Genomic DNA, 17,803 nt, shown 5'->3' with positions numbered 1-17,803 from the left:
AAGCTTCCGTCTGGCTTTTTAAAGTACTTTCAGCTCCAACTGCTGCAGTCTGACAGACCTGCAATAAAATGTACTTTTATTACACGTTTTATAGAAAATGTCCACGATTTTATAGGCAGCTGAGTCTAAAAGTGCAGCCATTTGCTCGGGTTGATGGAGAATCATGGCAAATTCTCTTTAGTAGCGTCGGTGAGCTGATACTTAAGGAGGGAAGAAAGAGCGGAAAGAAATGATTTTATGAAATTAAAAAACTCAAGAGGAAACTGTATATTGTTTTCTTTTCCCGTTTTTCACATCACAAACACAAACTTTTGTTTATTTTATGCAATAAATCAACTCAAAGTTACAAAGTGTTTCTGTTTTCAGACGATGTATTGAAAAATGTTTTTTTTATTTTGGGGAACTTTTCAGATCTTATTTTCCTTCCACCTCATAAACGCCTTTTTTGGTTTTGAAAACAAAAAAAATTTAATTATGAGAATAAAGTCAAAATTATTTAAATAAAGTTTAAATAATATCAGAATAAAATCAATATTACAAGAACAAAATCATAATATTATGTTATTCTCATATTTTGACTTTATTCTCTAAATAATGACATTTTTCTCATTGTTTTGACTATTCATACAACTTTATTTTCATAATATTACAACTTTTGTGTTCTTTCAACTTTATTCTCATATTTTGACTAATCATACGACTTTATTCTTGTAACAAATATTTTGTAATACTATGACTTTTTCTCGTATTATTTCCACTTTATTCTTGTGCAACTTTATTCTCATAATGTTACGATCTTATTCTCAAGTAATTCTAATACAATAATACAAGTAATTTTTGTTTTACTTTATTTTCGTAATACTGCAACATTCTACTTTAGTCTCATTTTTTGACTTTATTCTTGCAATACTATGTCTTTTTTCATTTTTTGACTGTTTATATGATTATTTTGTAACATTAGCACTTTCATATTATTTCTACCTTATTCTCATATATATATATGCTTGTAAAACCTAATACTACCACTTTATCATTTTTGACTTATTCTTGCAATAATATGATTATTACTTTGACTATTCAATACAAGTTTATTCTCGTAATTTGACTTTATTCTTGTATTATTTCCACTTTATTCTTGTACAACTTTATTTTCATGATACTGCTTTATTTCTGTATGACGTTGTTTTAGTAATACTTTGACATTCTTATGATATTTTGAATTTATTCTCATAGTTTTAGAACATTCTTGTAATTTTATGTGTTTTATTCTCTTATCATTGTTGGAAAAGCACCTCCAACCCCCCAACAAAACACATTGTGGTTAAAACCTAAAAGGTGTGAATACTTTTGCAATGCATTGTGGGTGGAGAGGAGCAAGCAAAGAGGGAGCGGTCGCTGGACAGACTGGCCATCTGGGCCTGTGAGCCGACAGCTTGACATGTTCCAAGAACAGCAAACATGGAGCAAACGATCCGAGCGCGGCTCCCTCCTGCGACCCGTAACACGGTACACGGGGAGCGTGATTAGAGGGGCCCGCCACGAGTGTCACCGTGAACAGGCCGGTCGAACAGAGATCAATGTTCTGCTCTCTAAATTAATGAGGCTAATGTGGATTTGACAGCCTCTTCATGGGAGATCTGCGTGGAAAACCCGACGAGAGAGAGAGAGACTCACAGAGAACAGAGACGTGTGGATCTGTAACACACAAAAGGGTCAATGGAGGTTTTTAATTTGACCAATTACTATTGCTCACCAGTAAAGTCATCATTTTAATTATAAAACATACTGTTGAAAGTGAACAAAGAATACCGCAACAAATCCAAATGAGGAGAAGAAGAAGAAGAAGAAGTAGAGATTTACATTACAAAAGTATTCTTCTTCTTCTTCTTGTGTAGAAAGAGTACAGGTTCAAACAATCCACAACTCAGTGGGTTTCAAATACAATAAAAACCAAAAAAATAAAGAGCAACACAAGCCCACGCAGAACCGTGCACAGCAACATTATGCAGTCTGTTGAAGGGGGGCGAGCAGGGTGACTGTTTTTGAAGAAAGCATGATTTTTACTTTTTTAAAATTAATTCTGGTTTAAGAAAAGTTTTACAATGCAAAGCAGTGCTGAGAGTTTTCTTTCCGACAAGATCTTCCTGCCGCTGCAAGGTCGTTTATTCACAAAGACACACACGTTGCACACATGATGGAAAGAAAAAAGGAGAAAGAAAAGAAAGAAAAGCAGCAAAGCAGCAAAGCACTGCTGGACCTGCAGGGAGTCGAGGCCTTTTTCAATATTTAATCTGTAAAGAAAACAAATACCAGATTTGTCGTGAACTATAGGTGCATCTCATTTAAAGTTTATTTATTTCAGTAATGCCGCTTAAGACATATTTAAAGCTTTTATTTCTGTTAATTTTGATAAATAAGCCTTATGACTAATTTGTTTTCTTACATGAAATCTCCCTTTAGAAAAGAAGTTATTACAGAAATGTCATAACAAACATGGAGAAACTTCCCCATTGTCCATTTATTTCTCTCTATAGACAGAAGATAAGCCACGATTTGTCATAAATGGCCGCTCAGAGTCATGTATCCAAGCATATTGGGGGAAAGTTTAGTGGAAGGAAAACATGCAGTGGGAAACAAATTGCACAAACAAAATGGATAACCAATTTCTTGGCAGGATTACAGTTATTTTTGTTCGTTTTCATAAATCTAACTTAGAAGTAAAAAAAGAATTTATATTTTAAATTAAATTAAAATATTTAATTAAATATGATTTAAATATATATGTATTTATATTTTAAGAAATAAATTATATATGAGCGAATAAGCTAATTAAATATTTTGTTCTTAATTGCTTTTGGAACTTTTTCCACTACAGTTTTTCCTTTCACTAAACTTTAATTTGCTTGGACTCAAGGAGGATGCTGGATAACTGTCAAGTCACTAGTCTGATTCCATAGCATTTCTGTTTTAAATATATATTTCTCAAAGTTCCTGTGTAATATTTTAACTTTCTGGGAAACTGTTTATGTTTCGTTTAAACTTGGTTTAAGCTGTAATCATCACAACTAACAGAAATAAACGACTTTCTGAAGCTCCAGTTTCACTGAAGTAAATTAACTTTTTGTTTGATACAGAAATGTTTTGAGATGCGCCCGTATGTTAAGGTGAGCCAAAAATAAAGAAGGATTCATTTGGCTCTTTGGTATCTGTTGCTCAAAACACACATTTTTGTTTCTTAAAAAACAAAATTAAAGAAAATAAAAACACATTAACAACAGCAGAACTTCTGGAAACCACAATTTGTCCTTGATTGGAACATCTGTCCTCATTTCTGTTTTTTGTTGTTTTTTTTGTCTCCCTTATTAAAAGTTATCCTTGAAATTTCATTTTATTTGGAAAGAATTTAGAAAACTCTCCGAACAAAACAAAATACTTCAAAACAACCACAGCGGATTCCTCTTTTCGTACTTTCTGCGAGGAACCATCGCAGCTCATGATTAGTCTTTCTTTTTTTTTTAAAAATGTACTGAAAGATTATATAATGATGCTTCACAGGAGTTGAAAACATGGAAACCCAGTTTAAATTACACACCCCCGTGTTGTAGGAACAGCTTGTCCTTTCTGTACGACGCCATGTTGTCCTGAAGGAGACAATAAGCCATTAGGGTCCCTGCAGTGGGCGGCCATCTTTATTGTATCCATCCCTTGGCTCTCATTAGTCCGCACAACAGGAATCCTCAACCATCGGTGCGTGTGTTTGTGAGGTGAGCATCATGAGAAATGCCAACGACCAAATGATAATAATAATAAAAAAAAGATGTTATAAAATCTTAAGAAAAAAGAGAGAAGCCACCACATTATCTCCTCTTTTTCTACTGGATCGATTGAATCCGTTTGCATGGAGGACGACTGAAGTGTCTCCTCCGATCTGAGCGATGAGAGAGGAATCCTGGCGGGCTCGCGGGACGGGCTTTGATTTGTTGCATCATCTCAAACAGTCCTTTCTCTGACAGTTAATGGATTGTAGGCACATCTCCCAGCCAGGCACCAGGTAGGGGGCGTGGACACGTGTACTCGTTCTGCAGAGAACAGGAAGGAAAGAAAGAAAAACAGAACGCCGTTAAGGCCGCGCAGCTGGTGGTTACGATGTGAAATTAATTGCAGTTCCAGGTGATGGGATAACAGCACAGTGGGCCTGTGACGGCGCCAGCAATGCAAATAAGGATAAGCAATTAAGTGGTTGATAAACTCCCATGTGGGCCGACATACCGACAGGATGTAAGAGAAAGCTGTAGATTAAATTTCAATTACACGACGTCATATCTGTTTAGAACAGCTGGGGTTTGATAAGCCACTGTTTCATTATAACCCAGCATCTCCAACAGCATCGCCTGCGGGATTTACTGGTCAGACCAGCACAAAACAAAACGTAATAATCAAGAAGTTGGACATTTATTCATGACTTGACAAGTTTCCAAAGTGAAAAGTGGAAAAATTGTTGCTTATTGTTTATCACTTCCTCAAACTTCCAACTGTAGTTTGGTGAAACTTTTGGCGCTACTGAGTCAAAAGCGATGTTTCCACCCAATCATCACGCAAATTTTGAGACACATGTTTAGAAATATTGCAGAAAAAAACATCAACAAATTTAAATAAGAAAATGCAAACTAAGGCAAACGCTGGTTCGGAGCGAATGCAATGCAGAGCGTAACTTTGTCAGGTGTTGCTTCTTCATATGGCTGTAGCAAACACGATGTAGAGGTTGCAAACTAGAATGGGCCTCTCTTTGTTTGGTAATGAACTCTTTTTCCAGAAAGCCTCATGAGCATAAAAACGTTTCTGCAAAATTGAGGACGTTCTTTCAAATTTTGTTGTTTCCATCAACAATTTCTAATGGAAAACTTCAAAATTCACATAAAAACATCAACACGGCTACATTAACCTTAGCAACTGACCACAAATACGCTAAGACAGTGGCGTCAAACTCAATTTCATTTCGGGCCACATCGAAAATCTGAATGTTCTTAAAGGGCCGGTTGTGCCAGAATGTATTAATAAAACCCATGAAGCTGTTAAGATATCATTAAATAGCTGTTTTTTCAGCATTCAATAAGTGTTTTTTTTTAATCAAAATCACAGATTTTGTGGTGCTAATTTAGGAATATTTGTAAGGGATTTTTTACAATATTTGTGCTCATGTTTGATGTTAAATGTGACTTTTTATTAATCGCTGTGTCACAGACATGACACCAAGTAAGGCTGAGGTAGCCGTCAATTAAACTCAATGATTTTGATCAAATTTGAGAAAGATTGGCAGTAAAAATCTGAGAAAATATGGGGATCTGTTGATTTTGTGTGAATTTTGAGGATTTGTAGAACTTTGCTGACTTTAAGATGCACTAAATAATTTAGACGTATGATATGTTCGTTTCTGTGATAAAATGTCAATTTCCTTACAAAATATAATAATTATTGGACATTCTTTTCTGATATATTGTTTGAACAGATGAATGAATGATTGTACCATCTCTTAGCCAATTTCTCTAGTTTATTTTTTTTTTCCAACATACTTATGTTTTTTTTTTAGGTTAAAGTGGTGTGAATATGTATTTGTGTCACTTTCCTTCCTCTTCTCAAATATGTGCCGTCCATTTTCTGTGTTTAAAATCCATTAAAACTACAACGTGAAAATGTGTGAAAAGTGCAAAAGGCATAAAAAGTCAAAGTGTCACTGAGAGAGAGAAAGTATTTTCTGTTTTTACTGACAAAGCTTTAAAAATAAGAGCATCCATCAACGTTCCCTCACTCACTCTTAACAATCCCACATTCATGCTCCCTGCTCTGACCTCTTTTCTCTAATTTTTAATAATGTTGCTCTTCTCTACTCTCTCAATTAATTTTTCACCCATAACAGTTTTATAACGAGACTCTATTGTCACCGCGCCATGTTTTGGAAAAAATAGACTGCAGGCAGCTAAATGCAATAGATATAATGAAATACTTTGGGGATAATAATTATTTGATCCGCTACAATTTGGAGAGAGTTTGGGTTTTGTGTCCGTGTGGCAAATAAATCAGTCAGCTGCAGATAATCCTGAGCTCAACTCATTGCCTACACAAAGCACGCCTGTCTGAAAAATCCATTTTCTCCCATTCCAGCCGATCCTCCACCGAAAAGGAGGACCAAAGGTCAAAATGTGACCTCAGAATATGTCAGGAACAAAACAGTAGACCGGCGCCGGGGGCAATGGGCAAAAAGACGATCAGCAAGTAGCAGCAATCGAGCTCTCAAGGCAACGTCAGATCGAATCTTCACACTGCCAACCAGCAGGGCAGCAACAGTTCAAAAAGAATAACCAGATCTGAATGGTTTAAATACTGCAGAGTGCCGTGAGAAAGTCTTCCTTGAGCAAATGGGCTATACAAAACATCTTTTGTACTAAATCATTCTTAGATAATGAGATTTTAATCTAATCTGTTCTGCCTATTTTGATCTGTTTTAGCCCTAAAAAAAGGGCTAAAACTTGTCATTTTAAATCTAAATAAGCTGCTGGTGACGCCCCTCTCCCCCTCCCCTCCCACAAACTCAACGTTTACACTCGCACGTGAAAATGGCTGCAAACAGATGCACAATTATGCAACTGTGCGTCTTTGACAAGCAGAAGTGGAGCCTCCTGCACAAAAAATAAGAAAACACTTGTCTTTTCCAGCAGCCATTGTACAACGCATGGAGCGATAAAATCGGAGCTCAATTTGGGTTTTGGTTTTTTCTTTCCTGGAGTTACTTGGTGAGGGGCAGTGCCTGCTGAGATGTGATGCTACATTTAGGAAGTTTTTGAAACGGGTCATTTTTCCAGACACCAAAAATCATAAACTCCACGCCAAAAACTAGCTGGGTGGGGTTTTCTTAAAGCACTTTGGCTGTTTGTAGAACCAATGGAAGTACAAAAACGTGCAAAATGTAAACTTCGCATAATACGTCACCTTTAAGTGACCTTATGTATTTTTAAATACATTTTATTATAAAACAAAGATAATGAAGTAAAAACAAAATACACTTGCCTCTCTTGTGAAATCATGATTAATGTTCTTTTTTTCCCTTGATAAGATCAACTTTATGTCACTAGACAAACCCACGCTCAACTTTTACCTATGAAACAGTCGAGACGAACGTGAAACTTTATGTTTCTCATTACATCTGACATAAAAACAAGCAGCTTTTTAGGAAAAGGACGGCTGCAATGTGTTTATGTTTATGTTTTTTTTTTGCAAACTCAAACAAAACAATGGCATCTGCATTGAGCTGGAAAACATATAAACTCTTCACCTTCGTGAAAAGCTGTGCTTATGTGGAGACAACAGAAAAATAAAAAGTTGTAGCGCTTGATGAAATGAGCCTGTAGATGTTCAATGAAAGTGACCTGGAGATCTGAAGAGTTGGCAAATGACAGAAGTGCCAACAATACATACTGTGCACAAAAGATTTAACAATTAAAAAACAAAGGAACTTTCCAAGTAAATCGATAAGTAGACAGAGCAGGTAATTTATGTACAGCATCATCTCCAGCAGCAGCGTACAAAGGATTGATTTCAGGAACTAATTTTCCAACAGAACATAATAAATTCAGGAGAAAGAGTCAATTATGCATCTTGACGGGTGAGCAACCCCAACACATCTAAATGTCAAGGATTTCCCCACAGGACAAGTCACGCTTGTTAAAATGTTGTTGCAAATTAGTGCAACATTTTGACATTTTCCCCTCATTCAAGAGCTTGCAAGCCTCGAACTGTTCTGCACTCCAAAACAGACAGAGCGGCACTCCGCTCGCTTTCCGAGTGTTTTTAACCGTACTGTGACATGGCAACAAGTCCTTATTGATTTAGCAACACAAACGCTCAACTTAAGCAGTCTCAAAAGCTTTTCAAATATGCTCCAAACTGTCCCTGGCTCAGCGTTTTGCTGCTGAAGCTGAGATCGTTGTCAGTGCTGAAGCACATCTCTTCGGCGAACGGCTCAGCCGAACGCGCCCTGAGCAGAACTTTGATTTAGGCGTTATCAAATGGGCTGAGGAGTCTTCAATCAGCCCTTTATCTCCCTCTCAGGTAGAAGTGAGCGAGGAAAACTCTGCAGCACAAATTGTCATACAGAAGACAATTTGTGTGAGAGCAAATCACAGCAAATGCAGATGCACACAGAAACAGACAAAAGTTAAATCTGTAAAGGCAGATATCATAAAAACAGAAATCTTCCCGTCAGGTAATGAAACATTTGTTATTTTAATTTTCTGGAGATGATTTATTAAAGTATTTTATCAGTTAGTTCTACATCTGATTGCTGAAACGTTCATTTCTTTTTTGTCTTGCGAGTCTTTGTGTCAGTGGCGCAAAAAAATATCATTTTTTAAAATACTTTCCATAAAATAAACAATTGTGTGCATTTATATTCAAAACATTTTGCTTTGATACCTCTAAATAATCCAGTCAGCCAGTATATTGTCCTTAAAAGTCACCTAATTATTCAAAACCTGAATGGTGCTGAAAGCAACGGCTCACTTTCGCTACAATAAGAGCTCCCACTCTTTCTGGGTTTGTTTTTAACAGCTTCGAACTTCTAAAGAATACAGATCTTTGCAAAATAGCTTGAGGTCAGTCAGGAAGAATAGAAAATGTCTATGAAAAGCAATTTTCTGCTCTTGCAACAGACTCTCAATTGAATTAGCGACTTCGATTGGGCCGTTCTAACACGAGGCTCTAATTTGATTTAAGCCATTCCTTTGTGGCTCTGGCTGTATGTTCAGGGTCTTTGTCCCGCTGGAAGGTGAACCTCCACCACTGTTTAAAGTCTTCTCCAGCTTCTAACAGTTTCTTTTTTCCATCTTTCACTTAATTGAGGAGGCAACAACCTCCAGCCGCTTGGGCCGGCTCCTCAGGGGGCATCCCAAGGTCTCTGGTCTCCTCCCAGTGCGAAGTGTCCAAAAGCCAATCTAGAACCCAGAAACTCACTTTGGTCTCTTGAATCCATGATCTTGTTCTTTCAGTCTCTACCCAGAGCTTTGGGGTCGTAGATGAGGACAATAGATTTATTCACTATGACAGACCGGTACATTCCTCGCATCGCTGCAGCACTCCTCATATTCTCCCTCTCTGTTTTCCCCTTATTTCTGAACATTACAACAAGGTTCTTAACAACAAGGTTCTTCATCTGAACAGTCAACATGCAGTCACATGGTTTTGGCACGTGCAAGAGTTATTCATCATTCGCCTGTCTTACTAATATGGTAGTTATTTAGTGAAGAATTGTACAAATGTACACAGTTAGATACTCGTTCCTCAGAAGTATCCATGCCTCCTGCTGATACATAAACCAGATAGTGGGAGTGGACTAGTTTAAGAGAAATACTGACATTGCTTTCATATTTTGGCATTACAATGTCACCAGGTGACTCTGAACCCATCCAATCACTGAACAGATGCTTGGAACAGGTAAATGAGTGGATGTGCCATAAACTTCTTCAACTGAACAGAAACAAAACTGAAGTTATCATCTTTGGACCTAAAGATGAACAATCTAGAGTCAACAAACAGCTTCAGTTATTACAACTAAAAACCAGCAATCAGCCCGAAACCTGGGATTAGTGATGGACTCTGACCTGAACCTCCAGAGCCACATAAAGACAGTTACAAAGTCGGCCTTCTATCACCTGAAAAACATCTCCAGGATTAGACTAATGTTTCAGCAAGATCTAGAATAACTCATCCATGCGTTTATCTGTAGACGCATCGATTAATGCAACAGTGTCTTTACAAGCCTGTCTAAAAAAAATAAAAAATAAATCACAGCCAGAACGCTGCTGCTCGCGTTCTGACTAAAACCAAGAAAACAGAGCACATCTCACCAGTTCTAACATCCTTAAACTGTTTCGTTTCTGTTCTGCTCAGAGAATGGACTTTAAAATACTGTTAGTTTATAAATCACTGAACACCTCAGCACCACGATACATTAAAGATCTGCTGCTGCTGTTGTATCAACCTTCTGGACCTCTCAGGTCTTCTGGTTCTGGTTCTGCTCTGTATCCCCAGAACCAGAACCAAACATGGAGACGCAGCATTAAACTTCTACGCACCACAAATCTGGAACAAACTTCCAGAAAACTACAAAACAGCTGAAACACTGACTTCCTTTAAATGTAGACTAAAAACCCAGCTGTTTAGAGTTACTTTTGAAACATCATAAATGAAACAATAATCAACAATCTGATGTGTAACGATAGCACTTGACAAATATGCTATACAAATAAACTTAAAGTAAATAAATAAAACACAGCAACAAACTTTTGACCAATCACACGACACAGCACAGAAATAGTTCGAACTCACCGGGGGCCGAGTTCGGCAGGTGGATGACTCTCTACTGACAAAATGACACAACAGTCATCACTAGTCAATAAAAGTTGATTTCAGCACTTTGGATGAAGTATGTGGAAACCTTTAAACTCCCCGATCTGAGGCAGGACCTTGTCTCCAAAACAGAGAAGGTAGTTCTTTTATAATTATACTCTACTTTGTGTTTATCTCTCAGAAAAATTACCAATAAAATAAAAGTTAATGGCATACACTTTTGCGAGGCACTATACACTTACGAAAAGTAACTACTTTTTCACATTTTTGGGGTGAATAAAGAGCATTTTATTGTACATCTCTGCTTGCAGTTCTTTAAACACTAAACAGACAGTTGTTCAGTTGCTTGCCAAAACGCTTTAATGATGTTATAAGGTGTTTTACAAGAAGCGGTGAGTGGTTTAGGTCACAATGAGGTTTACAAGACTACAACAAAAACAAAGGCGTAATGAATATACCAGAAAAACCTTGAAAATGCAACATTGGAGACGCTGGAGCTGAATAATCACTAAGCTTGAGTTCTGTGGGCAGAGAGGCTTCGTGGAACGGCAGCTCTAAAAACCCGGTGTCGCAAACTGTGACCTGGGAATAGTTAGCAGAGCATTGTGTGGAGATGGTAGTGGTCAGGTTGGGTACGTTCCCGGTCAATAGGTCTGAGAGGCAGCCAGAGGCAAGACCATTACAGGCTGCGGATGTGTGCGAGGGTTCAGAATCAGTGCCAAACAACAAGAAGCCTGCACAGGGAGGTGAGCACAGAGGTGACGGGTTCAGCGCTGGGTTCTGGTAATGATCGTGGCTGCAACATTTTGTACCAGTTGGAGATGGCTGAGGGTGCCTTCTTTCCTCCCTAAACATTGAGTATAATCTAGACAACAATAGGCAAACATATCCATACGTTTTGTAAGAAGGTAGATTTAGGAATCTACTTCTCCATACAGATTTTACAAGCATCTTACGTGACAAAAAAACGTCTGAGATGCACTAATAGGTAAATCTATTCGTAATAATAATTAGTATGTAGAGTTACAGAGTGTCTATCTCCAGGGGTCAGAGGTCAAAATCTCATTACAGAGACAGTGCCCTGAGTTTAATGACGCTGGCTTTGCTTGAAATCCTGGAGTTAATACTGGAAAAAAACGCTGTTAGGACCTGTTGCTATGCCAACCATGTAATTCATTTACAAGAATGGAAAAGTTTTAATTTGGCAACGTGCAATTAAATAACGCAATGTTTTTTCTTTAAGAAAGTGAAGTTGAAGAATGGTGAGATTGTTCACCTTTATTATTCCATCAGCTTTCTTTGGTGCATTGTTGCTTTTGGCAGTGAAACAGACACTCAGCATGATGCTGCCACCACCATGCTCCACACTTGGTACATTACACAGTTACTACACCCAAAGTAGATCTTATTTGTGATATCTAGTGCTAAATTTATGTAGTCTTTACACTTACAGAGCGTTGAAAGCTACAGTATCTAATAATAACAGTATCATTGTCTCAACACATAATGGTGTAAATTATATAAGCACGTCCAAAGTAGGTTTTTTCTTATCAGGTTAAAGAATATTTCCCCAAAGGTTTGGGCTCATCATGACATTGTTATCGTTTTAGTGATCTTTGCCTTTAAACTCTCCCATAGATGTTTTTTTTGCTCATTTTCTCTTATTGTTGAATCATAAATACTCATCTTAACTAAGAGAAGTAAGGCCTGCAGTGCTTTAGATATTTTGCGACCTACTGAATGAATCATTCATGGAATAATTGTGGCAGGTTGACCACTCCTGGGTATATGTTGTCTTCTGAATCAACTAGGGTTTTGACCCCTTTTAAACTAATACATGTCAAAGGTTAATTCAAACCTTCCAGGAGTCAGTAATGTCCCACAACTTCCCAACATGTTCAAAATTGTAAAAGAGCTATAGCTAGCTTATAACTGCCTACAGTTATGAGCTGCTCCTTAACGACGTTCGTAATGAGGTAAGAAGAGCAGCACCTCTTCTCGCCTAAAGTGATTTCTTCACTCTGCGTGTCTGGCAGTAATCATAACTTGGACATAGCAAGTGAAGTTGAACCAAAAAGAGGTGATTGGTCAGTTAATTCATGATTCAACAAGGGAGGCAATTACGCATGAGTTTGGATAACGTTTTCCTTTCATAAAATAAGTCACGTGTAATCTTATTCAGATATTGTTTTAAATGTGGAAAAATAGAACAAATAATTTGTACTGCAGTTAAAGGCTTAATTCATTTGTTCATTTGTCTGAAACGACATCAGTTTAAAGCAATTCGCACATCAATAAGTCCATGTTTAGACCGAATGCATCTAAATAAATGCTACTGCTTAGTGTCGTCTTCCTGCTACATAGAAAAAAGCACAGAGCAATTACTCTCTGCCACAGGTTATACGTCCCTGTCTCTACTCTGTTCCACCCCCTCTAACATCTTTAATGTGCTTTTAATTAGGTTAGTAATTAGCATGAGCCCAAAGTTGATGTAATTAATCTCCTCTTTGTCCAGACAGCTGGAACCAACACAAACACAGTGCATGCCTGCCACTCTCACCGAGATCTCAAGCTTGTTCCTCCACTCAGAGACCCAATCACCCTGCTCCGATTCTCCGCCCCATCCGTGTGAAGTTGATGTTCCCCTTTCTTTTTTTCTTTCCCACAGACCAAAAGAAAACACACAGACAACAAGAGCTGGACTGATTATGTCAATTCTTTGTGAAATTTTTGGCTAATGAGACAAGCAAGACCCATCTTTGATCTGATGATATTAGCGTAGCATGTTCTGTGGCTGTGCTGAAATGATTGCAGCGTCAAGGTGTATGTCTGATCTGAGGCTCTTTTATCTTCATCTGTCGCTGGCACAGCTCTCATTTTCATAAATATCACAGACAAGGAATTACAAAAATGAAACGCTATCTGAGGAGGCTAATTTATGCTCACAGACGAGAGAAATAATTAAAAAATGAAAACTTTTTTTTCATGGAAACTAATTCCTGCTTAAGCTCTTGATCCCTGAGAAACAGACCGACTTACAATTCATTTTAAGCTTTAGTTCTTTCTCAGAACACACATTTAATCCTATTATGACTTCAAACTGGGATTTTTTCTTGTTTCTCATTTTTAAAAAAAGCCAATAAATGTTAATTTAGAGATATTAGATTCTTTTGTTTTTAGATTGTAGAAACAAAAAAGTAAAATGTTGATCTCTTAGCTACAGCTAGGTCAAAGCCTGATGAATAATCCCACATCACCCATTATCTTGATTGCCCTTTTAAATAAAACCAGAGGCTTTAAGTGGTTACCACTGCAAACATCTGGAAGGTGATATGATAAAATGCAATGCACTGAATACTTTTCCTTATTTGGCACTTCCATTTCTTTTTCAAATGCATAAATAATAGTACCCAGATTAATATTTGCGCTGAGAGCATGAATACATGAATACATAATCTTGACAGCATGGGCACTATTTTGCCTCCAGCAACGCTTTATACTGTATGACTTCGATTTGAAATGCTAACTTTGCAATTAAAGCATTTAGGAATTTTGGGGTTATCAATAATAAAGTAATAAGATGTTACTGTATTGCTAAACCTTGTCTACAGGCACTTTATCAATCTATAGAGGCTTTTTTTAACAGCCCTGGAAAAAAATTAAGAGACAACTGAACTGAATTGAAAACCTTCTGGTTATTCCACCAAATATTAACATTAATACTAATGTTAAAACGTTAGTATTGTTGTTTCTAAATGAATATGAACTTGTTTTCTTTGCATTATTTGAGGTCTGAAAGTGCTGCATCTTTTTGTCATTTTGGCCATTTCTCCTTCTCTGCAAATAAATATTACATTTCTGTTTGGAAATTTCAGCCATGTCAGTAGTTCACAGAATAACAGAACAATGTTCATTTTACTCAAACATATAAATGTAAAATGTAAAATCAGATCATTTTATAAGATCTCAATTTTTTTTCCAGAGCTTCCTTCCATTAATCTGAGTGCAGTGCACTTACATTTCAGTTTCAGCTTGTTCCTCCCACAGTTAAATACTGAAGTATCAGACTTAGGACAGCCCGAGTTAATACATAAAGCGGATTTATGTGAAACAATATTCACCATCATCAATTAGCCATATTTTTCAATTAATCTAATTCAGTTTCCGCAGCAACGCCCAGCCCTTATTGCTGTCAGAAGTTTACAATCAAGAAATATTTTGACTGGAACCCGACTGACATGGAGTAAACTCAAAAAGACATGAGAAAAAAATTATCAAGTGGAAAGAGTCACAAAAACATTTCTGGCATTGGGAAAACTTAACGAGAGCCGTCATCCAGAGAGGAAGAGTTCCACGACTGCTAATCACAAACAAAACCAGAAACGTCTTCATGATTCCCAAGACTTTTATAAAAAAAAAAAATACTGTGGACAGATGAGAAAGAAGTAGAAATGTTTTGGAAGATGTTAGTGTTCCAAAACATGGTGGGTGTGGTGTAATAGTTTGCTTTGGTGGTTCAGGAACCTGGTTGACTCCAGTCCGTTTGTGTGGAAAGTCCAATCCGTTTGAGGAGCTATGAATGCGAAATCAAACTCCGGTGAAGACCAAAAACGCAAAATCTGGTTTGCCTTTCAACCTCAATTCAGATTAAATGAACTCTGGTTCGACTCAAACGCATATGTGAACGCCAAGCAGGAAGTGGACTACAATGCAGGGCATTCTGGGTAGATACAACCAAAACAAAGGCAGGAGTCTAGTCCTTGTGGGAGAAATGGTTTGTGGTATTTTGAAAAAACAAAAGAGAAATCTTACAACCACTAAAATCTGATGCCACTCCGTTTCTGTTTACATTTTGTAAAGAAGGAAGTTTAGCTCAATGTCTTCTTAAGAGCTTTTCGTGTCATTTCCTTCAGTGGTTTTTGGTGCAGAACCACCACAGGTGGTTCTGCAGAGAAAATGGTTTTGAAAGACTTTGGATCATTTGACACAATCCAGTGTGAAAGAGATTAACACCAGCTGAAAATGGACCAATGTTGATCCCAAATCAAACCGAATGTAGCGGAATATAAGGTATGAAAACATCCTTAGTCTTTTGATAGAACCATAAGTTCTGGTCTCAAGGAGAAAATCCATAAAGAGATCATCCAGTTATCAGTTAATAGCCTTCAGATTGTTGTTACAAACTCACCGCAAACCAAGGTGTTACCCCTAATGTCTATCGATGCATATTTAACACAAACCAAGAGCCATTTTGGAAGCACTTTTTCCACCATTTACTGGCAGAAGCTATCTAATATTATTTGCTAGAATCAAATAACTATATCTACTAAACTGAGGATGAATAATAACTTTGGTGTGAACTTATTTCAGGCATTAAGAGTTTAAACTCAAGAGCAGCATCACGATCATGTTTGAAAACTCTCCAAAACGGCTGAACTTGGGAGGCCAACATTCCTAAACAGGGACTCACTGCCAGTTATTACAGACACTCAAACATAAAATGCCAGCTTTGTAAAAGCAGAATAATAGTTTATACGGTGGAATCCTATTTGGTCACATTTACCTCGATTTGCCTCCACAGTGCAGAGGGGTTAAAAACAGCAACGGTTTCTGTGGAGTAATGTGAGTTTTTATGCTCATCACTGCACATCAGAGTGAAAAAAAGAAACAAATGATTTGGCCTGAAGTGGGTTTGGCCTTTACACCTCCCCATCTATCTCTCTTGTAGCACTAAATGTGTTTCAGCAGCAAGGGGAGGATATACTCAACCACAACTAAGTGGGCCAGTGAGAGTACGCCGCTCTCTCGCCATTTGAAGTTAAAAAGAGAGCAATTTTCAGAGCCGATGCATTAAGCGAGACATGAACAGCGCGGTCCAAAGGTAGCGCACCGAGATCTCCCCGAGGAAATCTGGACTGGCAAATGAACACTGGGAGCAAACCGAGCACATCCCTGATGAGACGTCTCAGCATGCAAGTTTATTTATGGGCGTGCATGATCATGCATTCTTATCTGTGCTTGAGTGTTATGACTTATGATTGCTGTGATTTAGGTAGGTGATGGATGGCACCATTAGGAGCAGCAGATCCTTCCCCTTAAGTCACTCTCTGTGTATATCACCTTGGCTGCTACAAATTATGCTTGATGCATAAACAAAGTGTTTCTCACCATTTGTAAAGGACATCAGTTTCTTCACACTTCAGGTCTGCCGGGGACATAGAATCTAAATAATACCTGTTATACTTTATTTAGCTCTGGTTCTGGGGGATGCAGTATAAAGGACTCTGTGGGAACCAAAAGTATCATTTTAAATTGTATTCTTTGACAAACAGAGAGTCAGTGGAGAGATTTAATCTAGTCTTCTGTTTCTGGCAGCGGGGTTTTAAATGAGCTGCAGATGCATGCTAGATTTGTTTAGATTAGATCAGGAACCTAAACTAATTAAAATCAAGGCTTTCACAAGATTTTCTGTGACATGCTCAGCAACAGTAGGATGTTGCATTTAAACAATGTTTAATTGCTACTAAAGTGCTTAAGGAAAAGAAGACCTAGCATAGCCTTGTGCTATAGATTTTGGTATCTACAGCAGGTGTCAAACTCGAGGCTTGTGGGCCAAATCTGGGCTGCCGTAGCTTTTTATGAGTCCCTTTAGTCTAGATTCTAGACTAAACACTAAGTGTGCTTAAATATTATGTTATCAATCAAATCAATACAGTTTTTATCTGTTTACTGCCAAATTATATCAATCAGTCCCTCCAGTTTCTTAAGAATTACGGTGGAAAGTCACGTAAAATCAAGAAATCCTCCACTTTTTTGCGGCAGTACTTAATTGGGAGTTTATTGCAGATTTTTCTCAGAAATTGTCAAAAGTTTTCTTGCTTGTTCTAATCAGCTGCCTCAGCCTTAACTGATGTCAGATTGTAGTCCATGCTCTATACAGTGAGTAATAAAAAGTGGCATTTACCGTCATAAATAGGGGCAAATATTTTAAATATTGGCTGCACAGTGGTGCAGTTGGTAGCGCTGTTGCCTTGCAGCAAGAAGGTCCTGGGTTCAATTCCCGGCCCAGGGGCTTTAAGACATTTGTTAAGAAGTAAATGTTGTAAATAGTATGCTGGTTGAGAATCTAGTAGCTTCAAGATCTGCACTAATTGTTCATTCTTGCCAACCCAAATAGGTAATTGTTTAAGCTTAGCAACAACTGAGGCAATTCATTAGCAAAAAACAAAAACAAAGAACCATCATACATACAAATATGATTTGCTGATAAAGAACCACAAGAAAAATAATCCACTTGAGTTTTTCATTATAGTAGAATGAGCCCTAAAAACAGTTCAGTAAACAGATTTTAACTATTATTCACCATAAAAGTGCATCAAATATCTTCGATACACCTGTCTCAAAG

The 17,803-nt window shown here is 37.5% G+C and overlaps 1 protein-coding gene across 2 annotated transcripts in view; it reads right to left on the bottom strand.

Annotated features, from left to right (window-relative positions):
• Positions 1–1,694: 1,694 nt before the first annotated feature.
• Positions 1,695–17,803, bottom strand: part of LOC102235033 (leucine-rich repeat transmembrane neuronal protein 4-like) — a 79,025-nt gene continuing 62,916 nt past the window's right edge. For both annotated transcript variants that reach the window (XR_002753135.1, XM_005799677.2), the window contains exon 3: positions 1,695–4,079. Coding sequence is in view for 1 of the 2 variants with exons in the window: in XM_005799677.2 (XP_005799734.1) it covers positions 4,014–4,079 (66 nt within the window). In the remaining variant the exon portion in view is untranslated. The remainder of the gene's footprint in view (positions 4,080–17,803) is intronic.

This window comes from Xiphophorus maculatus, chromosome 8, assembly GCF_002775205.1.
Source record: "Xiphophorus maculatus strain JP 163 A chromosome 8, X_maculatus-5.0-male, whole genome shotgun sequence".
NCBI lineage: Eukaryota > Metazoa > Chordata > Actinopteri > Cyprinodontiformes > Poeciliidae > Xiphophorus > Xiphophorus maculatus.
Note: the sequence above shows the minus strand (reverse complement) of the source record. Positions and strands in the feature narration are given on the sequence as shown.